Here is an 18,105-nt window from a genome sequence, read left to right as displayed (position 1 = left end):
ATACGGATTATAATCGATTTGGTTTAGACTTTGCTGACTCCAGGATTACGAGTCCCTAGGAAGCGTATAAACAATTGGAAGTCGTATTTTAGTAGTGCTGTTACTGCAGCTATTTTGTTGTATGGTTAAACATTACTTTACAATGTGCTAAAGCAACGTTTTACTTGGTCATTCAAGTCCTAATTGTCACAAATACACAACATTTTAAATAAAGTACCCATAACTATATAAGCATATAAATCATAATATCTAAGATGTATATAAGCTACTTAATTATAAAAGGATATTTTATCCAGCCAACACTTATGCAGTGCAGCATGGATCTGTGGTAATCCCGGCCAGAAACGGTTTTATCAAGCAGCGTAGTCAATCAAAAGTAAACATTTCAGCCCCAAACCGCCAGATGAGAGTGCTCCACAATTTCAGCATAATTCACGCGAATTCATCCGTCTGTTGTCTTTCGATTATGTCGCATTGTCTTGGCTTAAAGTTTTTTGTCGGTGGCCCAACGGCCACCAAACGACAAGAGCTGAACTAAGAACTGAACTCAGAACTCGGAACTCAAAACTCAGAACAGAACTGAGAAGTAGTGATCCGAACTGGCCAGCAACTCGGAAATATTACAGCGATTCCTACTTATGCCTCAATTCGTTTGCCTTGTCACGGCGAGTGCTCAAAGGAGGAGATGGGTTCGCGGATACTCGGATGCTGGGATGCTGGGATGCCTGGATGGTTGGATGGTTGGATGTTTGGATGGTTGGGTGTGCGCCACCATTCGAGCGACATGACAAAGGGGCGAAATAGAGGAGTAAAAGGACACCCGGCGCATCCTTGGACCCGTGCATCACAAAACATGACATGGCACGAGCCATTCCGTTTGTTTTTTCTATTCCCATTTTACAGCTGTCCATCCGTTGGCCAAACAAATTTTTCCACTGTTTTTCACTGCGATCCCTGAGTAAAATATTATGTTACACGGCGACACAAAGAAAGCGCTGGCAGCAAAGTCGCCTCGCCTCAACTGAATATGGAAATTCAGTATGGAACGAAGGGAATGAAAGGTCCGCCAAAGGCGCATTTAAATGCAATATAGAAATAGAGGGGTCTATGTTTTTTTTTCCCCCACTTATGCATATGCAACAAGCCGCACACAAGCAATTCATTAAGCGCATTGCAACTGTGGCAAATAGAAAATTACCGACAAAACACTGGCCGACAGTTTACGAGCCGCAGACACTGAACGTCGAATGGCAGCAGCATATTTACAACTTTCAAATGCCTCATTTTATTGGTCTCGAAATGAACAAATGGCGCACAGGCCACAGAGACACAGAGACATGCCCCCCACCCATCTGCTCCAACTCCTTGCTGGCTGGGAAAAAATTGTGCATAATTTATGTGAGTGCCGCGCACACGGAGGTCTCGACGGATTCGAAGGATACGAAGGATCCAAAGGATTCGCAAGGAAAACAACGCACGAGCACCACGGCCAACTGATTTAAATGCAATTGCACTGAAGTATTTTGTTGGCGAACGGAGCGTGATGACTCGGGGGGTGGGGGGATCTATTGAGACATCTGCACGTGCAACCGGAAACAGCCGGAAACAGCCGGAGAGCCCAGGCCTTCTACGCCGGGCAATTCCTTTTCATTTGCCAAGGTGTTGAGTTGCACCAACATCCGACATCGACGTGGCCAGCAGCCAACAGAGGCCAAAAGCCAAACCCCTTTTTGCGGCAATGGCTTGGTCACAAGTGTCGTCTATTTGTCGCCGCACGGGCATCGTGGGCATCGTGGGCATCGTGGGCATCCTCGCCATCCGTGACATCCTTGGGCATCCTGGTCTGGCCAAGACAAACAACCAGCAAATTTAGTGTATTTTGTGCATTTTTAAAATTGTCCAAATTTATGTGACACGCTGCGCCAATTGATCAGATTAAATAAACATGAGGGCAAGCGAATCGAATTTGGCTCCATCCGAAGACAATGCATGTGGCATTCTGTATTCAAATGGGTGGGCGCAGCCACTGAGCGGGGGAATACAGTGAACGCAAGCTAAGGTGGATTGCGGATTACCTTTTTTATTTAAAACTGATTTCGACCTAGTATTAAATTCTACTTTTTCAAGGTATTTCCTAGAAATGTTAACTATTAGATTTACCTAAGTGTTTTCGTCATTTTTACATGCAACTATATTCATGTTCTCAGATTACTCATTTAATAAGCAATATATTTTTAAAAATTTAATTGCATATGCATTACATTTACATTCTCAGACAGAGGCTATAGCTTTAATAGATGCACTTGCATGAAACTTTGAAAAAAAGAAAACTCTTATCAGCAGAAAGTGGTAGACAATAAGCCTCAAGTTAATCTCAAATCAACAAATAAATGGCTGGCCTCAAAAGTCTGTATTTTGTTTATACCGAGTGAAAGCAGCAGAATAGACTGAGTCTCACTTAGCCAATCTTTACTGCAGCTGTAAGCCACAACAAACTAGTAACATGAGACTTCCAGGAATATGTAGGTACTCGTGTCAAATGCAATCTACTTCAGATGCAACTATCTGCTGGCTGGGCCAAGAAAACCCGACAGTTTGATTCGAGTTGACGAAACAATACAAGCACGTGCTAAAGAGTTGATACTCTTATCATATTATAATATAATTTAGTAGCAGAAGTGCATGGTGTAAACTAGTTATGGCAGCGTTTCCAAACAACCGATCGCATATTCAGCGGGATAGGTGTTTAATGTGGTCTAATGGCTACCTGCGGGTCAGGGCGGCGATCTTGTCTGAAATTCCCGATCGCACAGCCATTTGAGATTGGATTGTGACGTTGGGGAAATTCAGAACGATCGCTGTAAACAAGCTCACCCAGGTGCTAATGCGATGGCTACTTGCTGGCTATAAATACTGGATGCTGTTCAACTGCGCTCAGTTGAAGCCGCGCTTTGAAACTGATCGGAATGAAGTCGTTTGGATTGATTGCACTGGCTATTTGTGGCGCTGTCTGCGTCGGTAGGAATCTCTGACTATATCTACCATTTTATGAAAAGTGTTAAATGACAGTTATCAACAATTGCCATCCTTGCAGCTGCGCAACCACAGCACACCTACGACGGTCGCAATGGGCCGCATGTCTTCGGTACTCCGGGCAATCAGGTCTACATAAGGGGTCAGAATGAAGGAACCTACAGCGTGCCGGGAGTGGGTGGCCAGTTTGAAAACGCTCCTCAACGGGGTGAGCATGTGTACACCGATGACTTGGGCAACACGTTTGTAAACCGAAAGAACGCTGGTGGACCAGGTACGCTTAAGGTTTCATACAGATTCTCCGGGGTCCTAATGCTACTTGCATCATTTTAGCTTCTCACACCGTCAGTGGTCCCAGTTTTTCCGCCCAGAACTTAGGTCCCAATGGAGGTAAGGGAGTGGGAGTGGGAGTCCCACAACGCCCTCCTCGCAGTCCGCAGATTCACGTACAGCGTCCCGATCACCCTGTTGACGTTGGAAACGAAGAATTCTACATCCAGCGCAGCCGGCGCAGTCCGCAGCTCCATGTGGCACGTCCAGATCGCACCGTAACTGTTGGTAATGGCGGCGTCTATGTACAACGCAGCCGTCGCAGTCCGCAGTTCCATGTGGAGCGACCAGACCGCACGGTCGATTTTGGAAATGGTGGCTTCTCCGTTCAACGTTTCCGTCGTGGGATCAACGATGCCCGCGTCCAGGGAGAGAACTTTGTGGCCCGCGACGATCAGGCAGGCGTTTGGGACAATAATGTCTCCGTTTGGAAGCGCCCCGATGGACGTACTGTTGTAATCGATAGCAGTGGTCGTACCATCGTGTCTGGAAGGGGACGTCCTGCCCAGCAAGTAAGCCATCTCACTCACATACCTAGTGTTCTTATCTAACGTATTTATGTTTTCAGTACTGAAATAGTTCCAAGGAAACACAACTTTAGGCGTTAAATATGATCAATTTGAGACTATGTATAAAGCAACTTAAATCACATGATAACTGAATACAAAAATAACCCAAAAACTACTAGAATTTGGTTTGTGTGACTATTTGGTTAGGTTGGGCGTAGTATATAGTTATCTATAGTTTAGCTATAGAAAACACGAGTGGCCAGAACACTGAGTGAGATTCTTTAGGCGCAACGAATACAGAGCTCGTTCAATGGGCAGCAGATCGTAGGCAATGTTGGTCATTTGGAAGGGATCCAATTGCAGGTCGTACGCTTCCAAAAAGTTCTGAAAGGTAAAAGGAATATAAATAAGAGAAAATGTTTAATACTAATGTATAATAATTACCTCGCCATCCCGAAACTCGCAGTAAATGCGATCCTCCCGGTGGCGAATATTTCTCAAGCAGGCGTAGGTGTTGTTCCATGAGTCCTGGCAATGGCAATCCGCTGCAGGGGTGCACTGCGCCAAGCGATCCTTTGCTGGCCAAGGGCATTCGGAATTGTACGTGGCCACAGTTCCCTCGCCCCAGTACTCGATCAACAGGGAACGCTCGAAAAATGGAACCCTTCGTCGGTTGTTGAGCAAAAGCTCATGAAATGATTGCCCATCCATGTAGGATGGTGTGTCGATGTCGGCCCAGGCCAATATGGTGGGTGCCAAGTCCACCAGACTGACGGCAGTGTCAATGTGGCTCTCAGGTGCTATTCCAGGTCCTCGGATTAGCAGCGGTATGTTAATATCCGTTTCGTAGGGCTGTCTTTTATCGAAGGGCTGTGCAAACTGGCCAACATGGTAGCCGTTATCCGAGGTGTAGATGATGTAGGTGTTCCCCAACGATTGCGTATCGTTTAGCACGCGCACCAAGGTGACGACCAGCTCGTCCACAGCCAGCAGCGTTTCCCAGCGCTTCTGGAAATACTTGTCTATGGTGTTAATGGTTTCGTTCGGCAGACGGCGTGCTGCTCTCACCAACCAGTGCTTATCTGAAACGGTTTTCGATTAACTCGTATAGACTAGCGCATTTGGTAACAATCTTACCCTGTTTAACTTGATTGAAGCTGGGCGTGCGCAGGGCTTCTATATGGGAGAACACGCCCTCATGTCTTGGGGCGGGCGTGAAGGGTTCATGGGCTGCCGGAGGAGCCACCATCGCGAAGAAGGGTTCCGAGGATTGTGTAGCATTTCTTAGGAAGTCAGCGGCACGATCTCTCAGCAGATCGGTTAGGTAGGTGGACTCGTAGTGCACGTTCCCCGAATTTTCGCGCAGTGTGTAGTTGTAGTATCTCGAGTTGCCGTGGAGGCCATAGAAGTGGTTCCATCCCTTCGGCACATCCCCAGCGCCCCAGTACTGGTTCAAGTACTTTCCGCCAAAGAAGGTGTTGTATCCGTGCTGCTGCAAGATGAGCGGCAGAGCCCGCGGCTCCAAGGACCGCCGCCAGTGCGGTCCGTAGCATCCACCAGCCACGGAGTTGTTCCGGGTGCCATGGTTGTGCGCATACATGCCCGTCAGCAGAGTCGTCCTCGCCGGACAGCAGATGGGCGTGGGCGTGTAGGCGTTGTGGAACAGGGCGCCCCCGAAGCCCAGCAGCTGGATCGTCTGCTCCATGGGAAACATGCCGCGTAGCTCCACATCCTGATCGTCGGACAGGATGAGCAGAATGTTGGGCGCCTTCTCACTGGTCGCCCTCCCCAGGCAGGCGAGGATTAGGGCGATCAGGGGGGCTGAGCTGATCTGCAGAGATCACAGGATGAAGAAACATATGGGACACGAGGAGAAACTACTCACCATCGAGCAGATCAAAGTTTTCTTTTGTTTACATAAAATTTGTGCGATAACAAAGCCCGGCTTGCAAAAGTAGTGCTGTAAAGGGCAGCGATGATCTTCTAGTGTTGGCCAATGGCAAAACAATAAGGAAAAAAGCTCAATTCGTAATCCAATTATTTTAAACGTTTTTAGATACTACATTAAATAAAATGCTTTGTTATTTAATTAGTCGCACTTACACCTTCAGTGAAAATAAGAACATCAGCTTTTTGGAGCGCAGATTATTTAAATTTCTATTCTCAAAGTGCTGCCATATGTATAGAATTACTTGGCAGTCGCGCTGCCAGACAACCCTTGAACAGTGGTGTGTACACACTGTACTGTTAGTCAACTGTTAAGTTCACAGTGGGCGCGAAACTTTAAATTCAAAAGTCAAAAGTCCATAGTAATTCCCAGACCCCCTAGTAAAATCCAAGAGCCACGTTAGAGAAATATGATTTATTTCCATTAAATATCAGCGGTTCGGCGACCGAAAAATACAGAATCTTTGCTGACATCAATATGTTTGTTGAATTTCACAATAATGTAATGCATATGTAGGTACAAATGTTTAGTTTACTTAGAGATAGACTTTTAAAAAAGAATGCAAGTCTGTATCCGTATCACAAAGCTGCGCCGCGGACAAGGACAGATACAAAGGACCGAACTCTAGCCTCTTCAATATGTTTTTCCTCGCGATCTTAAAAAATAAATAACAGCAAAGACAGATAAACTTATAAGCGCCATATTCACTGCTTAGTGGCTTCTACGAAATGTTTTCCAATTACTGCTGGTGTAAGACATGTAGAGAATAAATGTGATGTGTATGTGGGTATGTGGGTTTTTTAGTTTGGCCTACCAGAAGTGTGCTCTAAGTATGTGTGTATCAATCTGAATCGAAGTATAAAGTATGTATAGCTGCTCCTGGCTCCTGGCGTTCTCCTATATACATGTGCACCGTGAGATCCATGGTCCCAGCGCTTCCGGCTTAGTTTCCCTCGGGCTTTGGCAGATTCGTGTCATAAGCACGTATGATGATAGACTGCGGCACAGCTCCGCCCTCCTCCTGGGAAAACGCATAGCCATCTGTGAAGGTAGACAAGGCCAGTTAGTAAGAATCTTATATGGTATATCGCAGCCCTGCAGAAGTGGTCATGTGTGGTATCTGTAATGTGTGAGTGTGGTCTAGATCTACCTCCAATGAAGCCCCCCAGATGGAGGCAATACAAGCCCCCAGCCCCCAAGATGCGGACCTACTGCTCGAGGAGTCCTACCACTAGTGGCTAATGGTGCTCCTGCAACGGAGTGGTACTCACGCGATAGCTCGAGATCCGTTTCGACTCTCGTGTTGGCACGACGGGTAAAGACATTACGTAGCAGGCGGGCCGTTTCCGTGAATCTGTTGGGTTAATTTTTGAGCGGGTCGGATATGGTTTAGTAAAGGATTTCAATTTCGTGGGGTTGTTGCAAGGGGGCACTTAATAAGTTAGTTTCCATTTTGAATTGTTAGCACTTTACACAGTTCTTGCAATTACACTAGCGACTCCGAATTCACTCGGAATATCGAGATTTGGGCAGGGGAGCATACATATGTATAATCAAATCAGGATATCAGGATATCGGGATGAGCAACAAGGTGTGTACGGGTGTGTACCAAATTGATAGGGGCATGCAGAATACGTAATAAATGGAGAAGAGCCTACGTACTTTAAAGTTGGCAAATAAAAGGAATACGATGCGGTACTGGAGATCAAATTTACAACGGATCTTTGACGCTACATAAATCATAAGGTTCGTACCATAAAGTGTTGTAGGTTTACAAGTTTGAGGTCCTATCTACCCGTATATGTAGTATATGCAAATCATCTCCCTTCTGAGAAGGGGAACCCACTAGAAGATACCCTGTGACTGGGTGACGTGACAAAAGTGGGTGTTGTGTGTGGATGGAGCGTGTTGTGAGAGTGTAGATATGATTTTTGAGCATTATCTACGATTTACTTACACCGAATTATCGATCCCAAGGCATACATGGTACTGCGCACACAGACATTACGGCGCAAAGGACGTTCAGAGAAATTTCAAATAAACATTTTTCAGAATTTTGCTGTTGACTCTTTGACTTTTATTAAATTATATATTGATTAGTTATTGTTGGGTGTGTTTGGGTTCTGCGTGTAGGTGTTGGGTGTGATTGGTTAAGGTTAAGTCGCTTTGTTGGGTGTCCAGTAATACAAAATAAAACACAAGTACATACAACATAAGTGCAGAGCGTATCAGATCGTATTCAGATCGGATTCAGATCGGATCAGCAGCCAATGCGTTAGTATGCAGATCATTGGCCGAATTAAATTGCATGCGAGCTGGGGAGGATGGTGCGGGATACATATATTCAAAACTGATACATACATATCATCTGGGTACCATCACATTCCGAAAACGTTGGGATGAGTATATATATATATCGGTTGGTTAATCATAATTAAGTTAAGTAGGATCGAACGGAACATTCGTGACTGGGTTTGTTAACTAACTTGGGTTAGGTAAATGTAATTTTACAACCTGGTAAGTGTCTTAGAAGAATATATACCGATTAATAAAACGATACGATTAGATGTAAATAAAGTAACTCAGCTTGTTGGGAATGATGATAAGACGTCTCACAAAATAGCATTCCCTGATTATTGGCCTATCCTACGTGCCTAAACACCTCTGGCTACGCCTTAGACACTATCACAGTTGGCAAATAGTTGGTTAGCACATACAGTATGCGATGTAAAAATATCCGCTTCTTGGGACTAGCGTATAGCATATACACATGAAAATATGATATGACAGTTCATCTCTGAATGAGGAATCGGGAAATAGTCCCATCCGGAATGCTAATTACAATACTATACAATGCTCACTTATAAGATACGTATACACATTTTACAACTACAAAAATAATTCGATTAGCTTTGCCTTCGATGAGCGGAGTCCGTCCCCTGCTGCCTCACATGTGCAGAGTGGCCGTGGTGGGTGATGTGGTGTTGTTCCTCGCACTCCGGGCAACTGCATCCGGCGACTTCTGACCACCGCGCCACTTCTGGCGCTGCCTGTGCTGCTGCTGCTGCTCCGTGTCGGTCTCCAGCTCCAGGTCCAGCTCCAGGTTCTCCACCCGCAGATTCGACACTCTACTGGACTCCGAATGGACTGCGAAGCGATGATCGTGCGAAATCAGGACCTGGCTGGACCGTATCAACTTGCCGAGGGCGTATCCAAAGCCGGAGTCACTAATGCGTCGCATGGGTGCAGGGATTTCGAATGGGTTTATGGATCGATTGAATGCATGGATTTGGGATTGAGGGGACAATCGTCGCCGCCAGGGATTGATGGGGGATAGAGGAAGACAGAGAGATTACATTTTAGGGATTTCAATTCATTAGATACTTGCTCATGGTGATGCAGTCGAAGATTGGGCAAATCTGAATCTGATTGATGCTGGCAGTTTTGTTCTTAACTCAGTAAAATTGTGTTTGTTTCTTTTATTGAATGACACAGCTAGGCGAGAATACCTCAACGCAGCCAATATATATATAAACATATATACTAATATGTATATCCAATTATATGTTTTAATTGCATTCAAAATTGCTCTAAAAGGTCTACAAAAGGCGTATCAAACTGGGGTAAATATAAATACATAACATTAGGATCTAAACATGAGTTTGAACTCGTAAATAACATTATCTAGGTGTGCTATGTTTATTATATGCATTGAATAGGTTACATATGAAATAACACTTGTGAGTGGTTAACAAATGACAAGAAAAAATTGTGTTTAGAACTTATCTTACTCTAGTCTCTATACTATGTACACATTTATCAGCTAATACAATTCCATTTCTCATTGTTTCTGGTCTGTAATCTTATTCATAAGGGGGGACCTTGGTCAACACTTTGTGTTTCCTTACTATTTGTGTATTCGATTCTAGGTATACATAAGTATATTTGAAGCAATTTTCGGTGGCCAATATTCAAGAAGATACTTTGGTTTTGATATAACAGCAACTGACATACATCGAAAGTTGAACAAACACAATTCGAGTAGGTGAAAGTGCGATAGCGGTATGATTTGGATTTAGTAATGCCTTTATGACCCAAACAAACTCTAAGTAATAACTAAGGTTGGTTTCGATACAGGTGCAAATACTACAAGAAGCAGGGTATAAAGTGCAGGCACATATGTTCAATCAGCCTTGTTTCGGGTTTGTAGGATAGGTTCATAGAAATATCAACGACTTAGGGGTCAAGTTAATATTTAGCAAATGCGCAACAATTCAAATTGAAAGTGGGTATAGTTTGATTTCGTTTTTGGACAAACAAAAACTAAATACGTATGGAGGAATGTAGGGAGCCCTCCGGCCCGGAGGTAAAGCGTGACTACGGGGGTCTGGTAGGCGATTGCTTCGATACTTACGAAGATCGCGGCTCGTTCATCACTTCGGAGATGTCGCTGCGTCGGATCTCCGTCTCGCGAACAGCCTCCGTAAGTGTCTTGAACACGGTATTGTGTATGCTGCAATAGGAAACAATGAGTTCAATAAGTTATATTCCATGGTAAACCACTCGTTTACTCACAGTTTGCAGATCACATCGATCAGCAGCGTGGTAATGGGCACCAACAACAAGCAGAAATAGAACACTGGCGTCGACAGCAGCTGAATGTCCATGCCGCGGAAGTTGCTGGCAAACTTGAACGTTGGCCACACATGGCTATAAATCAGCACGAAACTGAACCACAGGACAATGGAGCCCCAAATGGCCAGATGTGTGAGCCAGGTCCACGAATTGGTGATGAGTCCAGCCTTTAGGCAAACGGTTACAATCACGTACTAAAATAACAATTAGGTTAATGGAAATCTATTGAATCAACTGAGCATGCGAAAAGTCCTTACAGTGTAAACTAAGTTGCCCATCAAAAGGTAATCACTGGTCTTGCCATCGCTCCAGATCACCTCCTTGGTGTACGCTGCCAGTGGTAACCAGAAGAGGAACACCGAGTGCAGTAGCGCATTGAATATCCAGATCCAAAACACCTTCACATTGAAGAGCTTCGCATTCTGCGATGTTTTGTAAAGCATCGGATACCGCAACATCGTTTCCGCCGTGCAGAATTTCTCGAAGAGTCCCATCGCAAACGGCGGCATGGCCGTGAAGACCACGTTGTACAGGCCAATTGTCCAGCGTTCAAACAGGATCTGGCCCGACCAGCCGGAGTAGACGGCGAACCACAGCTCAATTACATACAGACACACGTTCTTGTAGAAGCTGTACAGGATCAGCTTGGAGATCCTAGCGTAGTTCCAAGCACCGTGGACCAAGAGTAGGCGCTGCAAGTAGCGAAACTGGGCGATCGAGTAGTCCGATGCGCACGCCGCCTGGAGTCCCTCAACTCCAGATATTCCGATTCCAACGTTCGCCTTCTGGATCATAGCCACGTCGTTGGCTCCATCGCCAATGGCTAGGGTCACTGCATTCGTGCTCTGGGTAACCATCTCGACCACCTCAGCCTTTTGCATGGGGGACACTCTGCAGCAGATGACCACCCGACACAGAAGACACAAGTCTTGGAAATCATTGCGCAGGTCACAGCTAAGGGCGTACTTCAGCGTGGTGCCATCGATGACAAGTGCCACATTGACGTCCTTCGCCGACGAACTCTTGAACTCATCATAGTGGCGATGGATGACTTCGCGGGTGGCCTAGATTCGAAGATATACATTTTAATAAATGCTTCTAGTAAACTAATAAAAACCAACTCACATCAAGGCTCTCCTCGTTGAGGATGATGATGTCCATGGAGTGGCTAATCAGACGGCAGGAGTAGCCAATGTTGATGGCCGTCTCCTGCTTGTCGCCGGTAAGAACCCAGATATAGATGCCGGCGTCCAGCAAAGCGGCAATGGTTTCCGGTACACCATCCTGAAGTCTATCTTCGATTGCTGTGGCGCCCAGGAGACGAAGATTGTTCTCAATCAGATTGGCCGCGTCCTCTAGCTTGCTCTCACGATTCTGAAGAGCCACCGACGCCTTGTCGAATGTCTGGCTCCACTCTTGGTAGACATCCGGCCTTATATCACTAACTGCCAAGCAGAGGGTCCTCAATCCGTCCGAAGCAAACTCCTCAAGATGACGCAGCGTCTGTTCCCGGAAGGCTTGACCCTGCGGAGCCAGTCGCTCGTATATAACCGTGTCCGCTCCCTTGCAGAATAGCTTGATCTTGTTTTCCGGCGTGCGAACTATCAACGACATACGCTTACGCGTCGAGGTGAACTCCAGGACATTGAGCACCTCGTATCGCTTTCGCACGCCGAGTGCATTGATCTCCACATACTTCGGCGTACGTGTGTCGAAGATGTAGCCAAATTTCTGGGCACCTTCCACCAGCGCCCGCTCATCCGGACTGGCAGCGTGGTAGATCATTTCGCCGTTTTCCCTGCGCTCGGGGATTACCGTATGGCAGACCGACAGCAGCTCCAGGAACTCCTCGATCACGGCGGACGTCTCATGGCGACCGAGGATATTCTGCACCAGCTGAGATTCCTCCGGCGTTCGCTCGGCTGTGTATACGTAACCGGCGATGGAGCATTTCTTAAACTCCATCACGTTCTGCGTGAGGGTGCCCGTCTTGTCCGAGAATATATACTTGACCATGCCCAGCTCCTCGTTCAGATTCGAGGTGCGGGCCATGGCCGGCGTGTTGGACTCCTCGTGGTACATCTCAATGTCGTAGTTGATGAAAATGGCCTGCAGGAAACGCACCAGCTCAAGCGTCACCTGCAGCGAGATGGGGATCAGGTTGTTGTACAGGATGAAGAAGGTCAGCAGGTTGTAGCCGAGGCTCTTGGTCTTGAAGTCGGTTAGGCCCAGATACCAGTCCGTTTCCGAGTGCTCCCTAGTCCAGAAGAGATTGCACAGGCCGCTGACAATGCACAATGAGATGAGGATCATGAAGAGCATGAGGATCTGGGTGTTGGTCAGCTTGTCTACGGTGGAGCGCTTCAGTGGCGCCGAGGTAGAGTTCATCATCAGCTTCGTCTCTTGCCCGGAGTAGACCACGATCCCGAACACCCACGCCGTGTTCCGCAGAATGGCGCCGCGTTGGAGCACCTGATCATTGCCCAAAGCAGCGGGTCTGAAAGAGAAATAGGTGATTAAGTGAGTTCTTATTCATTCGAAATAACTTAAGGGTGACAAAAGTAACTTCTAAGACTCATTCGCCTTCTAATTTTTTATATAACATAAGCAAGTTGACGATGAATATGTTTTTTTTCGCAATAGCCGAACATCTGCAGTTTCGTCATCAAACTAGAGATTGTATCTTGGATAATGTGGCGTTCTTAAAATAAGCGCTCGCACGTTTGTTGAATTAGTATTCCTTCTGTTTATATAACCATTTAATTAGTCATTATTTATAAACGCATTACTCACGGCTTCCCAGTCTCCCTGAGCACCCCGTTAAACTCGTATAAATGCCGATTGGGCAGCTCGCACTCGATCCTGCCCTGCAATCGCTGCAGATCCTTCGTCTCCAGCAGTTCAGCGGTGGCCGGGAGGGCCTGTCGGATCTTCAGGTTCGTCTCGCCATCCAGATTGGCCGTCTCTATGAAGCACATGCCCTGCGGTTCACTGTGGACGCATTGCATTCAAATCAAACATATCGAAGCCAAATTGGGGTTAACTGGGGAGGGTGCGCACCTGGACGACAGAAGAATCAGATCGGCGGGGAAGAAGGTGTTGATTCCCACTTTGATGATATCGCCCACCGTCAGCTCCGACCAGCGAACAGTGTTCCAGGAGCCACTATCCAGGCGCTCTATCAATCGGTGATTGATCTCATTATCCGCCCGATGTCGTTTCTGGAAGTCATGGCAATATATGCAATATATCAATACGTTTACTGGCTGGCTATGTGTTGCTCTCAGCACTTACAATATCCTCGATTATCTCCTTGATGGCGCTCACCGAGAGGATGAACATCAGTGGCACCAGCGTGGTGTAACGACCCGTGGGCGACACCTCCGGGATTTGTTGCAGTATGGCAATTAGCAGGAAAAAGCAGTTGGAATACCGTCGGAACTGCTCGAAGAGGAACGCGGGCAGAAAGCTGATGAAACTGCATGCAAACGGCAAACGGGACAGATTGTTGGTTACTTCGTGTGTAATCCATCCATTTAGGTCATGATTACTATCAGGCGCTAAATGGCGGGCACTCACTCACCTATATTTTGCCGTCGTTATGCGATTATTACAGTATTTAGTGGGCTGTGGCCCATTTAGGTTTATGACACGCCTCTCCCCATCATCTGCATCGTACCCAGCGGACGAGGTGAAGTCCTCGTCATCTGGAAACATTCATGAAAAGGTTGATTAATAGGTGATATTACACGGCATTTATTACTGTGGACAGCGATGTTTCAATTAGGTTCTCGTTTTTGCTGATTAGTAATCGTCTATTATCTTTTGAGTGCTACTACTATATTAATGATGGCAATCATAAATATTTCTCTTATTATGGGATTATTTATAGTATATGCATGTATGGATACCAAAAGCTTATAAGTAACTATGTATTTTTACTTAGTTAATGGTGCAACACAAATTTAATACTCCGCGAGTTAATGTTCCATTTCGTGTTCCGAGGACAGGAAGGTGGGTGTCCATCGCCACATCCATTCCACCAGATAGAAATTGGCGGCCATCGGATTGCCCAAAGCATACTTCCTCGCAAATTTGTGGCAATTGAAGGTGGCACGACCCTTCTCCTCGCCCTCGGGAATGAAAGTCTCGTCGAAGTCGAGCTCCAGATACTGCTTGAAGGCCAGGAGGACGATGCGATGGATGTTTTGACCGTGGATGCTCCGCCGGTTGTCGTAGGCCACAAGCGTCTGACCCATGGCGACATCGCAGCCCGGAATATTGCCCACCATCCAAATGAGCCACTCCGTGTGATTGTCCGGCGGCACGTCCAAGTCGACCATCATCAGCGTGTGAAACTGCTCCGGATTGGCCTTAAACCGAATGATCGGTTGCTTCAGCACTTCGTTGATCACTATCATAATGCCCGGCTTGATGTCGATATCGCAGGGATATAGCACACTGATCACCTTCGTGGGCTTGCAGGCCAGCAGACGGGGAATCACGTGGTGCTTTTTGAGTTCCTTGACCAGTTTCTCAACTGGACAAACCACCGGGCAGCTCACCAGCATGGTGATGTAATTTCAAAATTTAGTTGACACAAACGGGAAAAAAGGAGTTCGAAGCTAGGCTTGCTTTACTACATCATATATTCTAGATGGATCTCGTTCTTTTCAACTCACTAAAAGCCCTTTAGTTAAACAAAGAAAACCTTAGATGTCTGTTGCACTAGATCAATTGAAACTGATCAATAGACAAAAGCGAGAATAACTATCCACTGTTTAGGTTCTCAAGTTTGGTACTATACATTCGATTACAGTGGTATAATTTTATAGACTATTGGAATCTAAAAAATCCAATATCTCGGCACACTTACGACTCCAACGAATGCGCATCGCCTTGTAGACATTACGAAAGTCCATTTTGGCCCGGCGAAAAAGCGCGGGACAACGGAAGCGTCCTGCCCGATCCCCAGATGGCGTCGTTACCACCGACTCCGCCGCCTCCTCCTCCGCTTCCTCTTCCTCGGGCCCGGGTAGCTCGTCGGATCCAGAGTCGCAATCGCCCACGGGCACGAAGGCAATGCTCTCGCCGGCGGTCTCCTCCTGATGGCGCTTGGGAAACCCCAGGATGCAGGGCACTTGGTCACTGGTCACAGCCCCAGCAGGGATAATCAGCCACAAGTGGGCGTGTCGGCTGCCCAATACTTAGAGATATAAGAGTAGTCCTGTGGGATGGCGCCTGCGCCTCCTGTTTTCAATCACTGCGTAGCGTATAAGAAAACACAATTTTCATCCCGTACGGAGGATGATTCTGTGGCATCCACATTGGCCTATACCTACACACGGCCAGTGAAGGGATTCCTACAGAGCACTAGCTGACCACCTAATCAGAGTGGCTTCGCAATGTTCCTTGCCTGGCCACTTGGTCGTATAACCTTTTCACATCCATCACCTGGCAACGGGCCTGCACTTTTCCGTTTCAGGTATCGATTTGTCACCACTAAGTGGAATGCGTTAGGCACGTGAATAGCTGGCCAACAGATCTAAACGTTTTTGATTGCAGTAAGTTAACTTGATTGGTAATTGCTCAGCTGACACTGATTGACGTGCGATTATCGAAAGTTACTTAAAAGTATTTGCAAATATTCTGCGACACACTTTCACCACACACGTTTTACTATGTGCTCTCTCCTGAGCTCCGATACTACGACTGAAACGAAATTTCCACGAGCTCGAAGGACCCAGAAAGGACAACAGGGATGGGTTTCTCGGTGGGTGGTAAGGGGTGAGGGGTGTGGGGTGTGGGTCGCCCAGGTTGGAAACCCCTTGAGTCCAACCCACCCACCATCCCGCAAAGCTGCGTGGTGCATTTTGCAAAAAGGAGCTTATAAAGCTTGCGATTTATCAGTAAACCCAAAACATTGCGTACTCCTCCGGGAGAAGGGGAAGTGGATATACGGGGGGTAGAGTGGTGGTGTTTGGAAGTGCAGGAGCAAAAGCGAAAGCGAAGCGTGATAGCAAAACAAAAGGCGAGGAGCGAGGGAGAGCAGCCTGCGAAAAGAGAGAGCGAAAAGAGAGCGAAAAGAGAGTGCGAAGAGAGCGCGACTGCGCCTCAAGTCAAATGCTTGGAAATGACATAGAACATGGACGCAGGTAAGACTCGACCAATAAGTACCCTAGCTAAACCAAAAATTCCACTCTTTCAGAATACGCATATGTTACAAATGCTCATATAAATACATCGGAGAATAAATCAACCAAATTGCTTACTGCCAAAAACTTCATATCACATTCCTTATACTTCCGATTAAGTTCGTTTGATAAGTTATGGACCATAAGACCTCCTTCTATAAGAAATATTAAGCTTTAATGGCTAGATACATGGTATGTATGTATATTTTGAAAAATAGTGTTCTGCGATTGTAAGAAGTCTTTATACATTTTGAAGTTAAGACGTGTGGCGCGCAACCCTTATCGCTTTTTTAATTTTAAAGCCATTAAATAGTTATTGGTGATACGGAAGCTATACATACGTACATATAAATGTTTGAAAAGTTTAAGGAAAAAACTTAAATATAGTGACTCAGATAATATATAGGCACCTTTTCGTTTTTTCCGGCCTGGGCGTGTTCTTTTAAGGAAATTTTTCAGTGACTGCACACTGCCCACCACCGACGATTCGCCCAGCCTTCGATGCGGATTACTGCCGTCCGTTTCCGTGATCCCGGCTCCGCTCCTGGATGGCGCGGCATGGTCGTTGTCCGAGGGAGGTAAGTCCGCTCCACCGGACGGAGCCATCGCTGGACCCGTGGTGGCTGTCCGCCGGAGCACCTGGCTCCTCAGGCGGCGGACACCGGATTGTATGCTAGGCCATAGGCTGCGCACATTGAAGGCGGCTTCGCGGGCGGGCGGATTGTCCAGGAACTGCAGCTGTCGTCCTTGACTGTGTCCGTGTCCGTGTCCATTGCGCCCATTTTGGGCGTTCCTCGCTACGTTGTGACCACCACTCGCGTGTTTGCCGGAGTCTGCCATCCTAACATGGCTCCGCGAATCGCTTGAAACGCGTTGCAAATATACGGCTACACCTTTCACTCAATTTCCAGATCTTATCTGTTGCGACACGACACGATTTAATTAGTGGGTTCAGTTAAAAGGACCGCCGAGACTTTTCGCATTCGCGAAATTCTATTGCACTTTGGATTTTGCGTTTCACTGTCATTTTAAGTCAACGTTGCCGATTTTTATCATTTATGGCTTGATTTTCAAAAGCTTGCTGTGTATGCCTCAACACTGGAATAACTCGGGGACTAAAAGATTTGGAATGTTGTACTCGTATATAAAAACACGCTTAAGTTGACTGCCAACTCATTTTAATTAAGCGCAATCACGTTTGAGTCACTTATTTTGTTTAAACGAAATATCTTTATTTGCTGAATAATGAATAAAGATTACCCTTTGTTCAAAAACAGTTGAAATAGTAAACAAAAAATATTAAGCGATAATAAATGGTTTACCAATGTATTGTTTCCTAAACTTTCTCGATGAATATTGCTTTTGAGTGGAAGATTTTGTACAATATGGTGGACTAAATAGATAAAGCTTTAATTTAGTCGCGTGGTTTACTTGAATTGCAGTAGAATGTAGTATT

General features: G+C 46.2%; 4 protein-coding genes across 16 annotated transcripts in view; 1 reads left to right on the top strand and 3 right to left on the bottom strand.

The window, feature by feature from the left end:
• Positions 1-2,861: 2,861 nt before the first annotated feature.
• Positions 2,862-4,047, top strand: LOC120446113 (immune-induced peptides). Its single transcript, XM_039626908.1, has 4 exons — positions 2,862-3,018; positions 3,095-3,307; positions 3,367-3,875; positions 3,932-4,047. The coding sequence occupies exons 1-4, from the start codon at positions 2,967-2,969 to the stop codon at positions 3,935-3,937; spliced, it is 780 nt and encodes a 259-aa protein (XP_039482842.1). The 5' UTR covers positions 2,862-2,966; the 3' UTR covers positions 3,938-4,047.
• LOC120444826 (N-acetylglucosamine-6-sulfatase-like) lies at positions 3,960-6,579 on the bottom strand. Its single transcript, XM_039624782.1, has 5 exons — positions 6,564-6,579; positions 5,758-5,855; positions 5,010-5,703; positions 4,317-4,954; positions 3,960-4,256 (listed from the first exon to the last, which is right to left on the bottom strand). Exons 1-5 carry the CDS (start codon positions 6,577-6,579, stop codon positions 4,113-4,115), a joined length of 1,590 nt encoding a protein of 529 aa, XP_039480716.1. The 3' UTR covers positions 3,960-4,112.
• Positions 6,216-18,105, bottom strand: part of LOC120446964 (phospholipid-transporting ATPase IA) — a 24,959-nt gene continuing 13,069 nt past the window's right edge. For 3 of the 13 annotated variants that reach the window (XM_039628226.2, XM_039628220.2, XM_039628227.2), the window contains exons 2-10: positions 14,039-14,162; positions 13,750-13,933; positions 13,516-13,676; positions 13,249-13,446; positions 11,581-12,952; positions 10,713-11,519; positions 10,396-10,649; positions 10,235-10,333; positions 8,611-9,047 (exon numbers count right to left, since the gene is read on the bottom strand). In XM_039628226.2, the coding sequence (XP_039484160.1) occupies positions 8,768-9,047; positions 10,235-10,333; positions 10,396-10,649; positions 10,713-11,519; positions 11,581-12,952; positions 13,249-13,446; positions 13,516-13,676; positions 13,750-13,933; positions 14,039-14,162 (3,479 nt within the window). In that variant the 3' untranslated portion in view covers positions 8,611-8,767. Of the gene's footprint in view, positions 6,862-7,091; positions 7,175-7,777; positions 7,810-8,610; positions 9,048-10,230; positions 10,334-10,395; positions 10,650-10,712; positions 11,520-11,580; positions 12,953-13,248; positions 13,447-13,515; positions 13,677-13,749; positions 13,934-14,038; positions 14,163-15,331; positions 15,453-17,059; positions 17,765-18,105 lie in introns of those variants that run through there. The other 10 variants (XM_039628230.2, XM_039628221.2, XM_039628222.2 and 7 more) reach the window with 8 other exon arrangements.
• Positions 14,039-15,108, bottom strand: LOC120446966 (putative odorant-binding protein A5). The gene is made up of 2 exons (XM_039628234.2): positions 14,398-15,108; positions 14,039-14,162 (listed from the first exon to the last, which is right to left on the bottom strand). Exon 1 carries the CDS (start codon positions 15,024-15,026, stop codon positions 14,436-14,438), a length of 591 nt encoding a protein of 196 aa, XP_039484168.1. The 5' UTR covers positions 15,027-15,108; the 3' UTR covers positions 14,039-14,162; positions 14,398-14,435.

Source organism: Drosophila santomea, chromosome 2R, assembly GCF_016746245.2.
Source record: "Drosophila santomea strain STO CAGO 1482 chromosome 2R, Prin_Dsan_1.1, whole genome shotgun sequence".
Classification (NCBI taxonomy): Eukaryota; Metazoa; Arthropoda; class Insecta; order Diptera; family Drosophilidae; genus Drosophila; species Drosophila santomea.
The sequence above is the reverse complement of the archived record's forward strand: the minus strand, read 5'-3'. Positions and strand labels throughout refer to the sequence as shown.

Bases quoted from the DNA above. Each gene is read 5' to 3' on its own strand.
- LOC120446113 (XM_039626908.1), top strand. From the start codon at position 2,967: ATGAAGTCGTTTGGATTGATTGCACTGGCTATTTGTGGCGCTGTCTGC. The intron at 3,019-3,094 runs GTAGGAATCTCT...CCATCCTTGCAG, and splicing joins TTGTGGCGCTGTCTGCGTCG to CTGCGCAACCACAGCACACC. The intron at 3,308-3,366 runs GTACGCTTAAGG...GCATCATTTTAG, and splicing joins AAAGAACGCTGGTGGACCAG to CTTCTCACACCGTCAGTGGT.
- LOC120444826 (XM_039624782.1), bottom strand. The intron at 5,704-5,757 runs GTGAGTAGTTTC...TGATCTCTGCAG, and splicing joins AAACTTTGATCTGCTCGATG to ATCAGCTCAGCCCCCCTGAT. The intron at 4,955-5,009 runs GTAAGATTGTTA...AAACCGTTTCAG, and splicing joins CTTCAATCAAGTTAAACAGG to ATAAGCACTGGTTGGTGAGA.
- LOC120446966 (XM_039628234.2), bottom strand. From the start codon at position 15,026: ATGCTGGTGAGCTGCCCGGTGGTTTGTCCAGTTGAGAAACTGGTCAAG.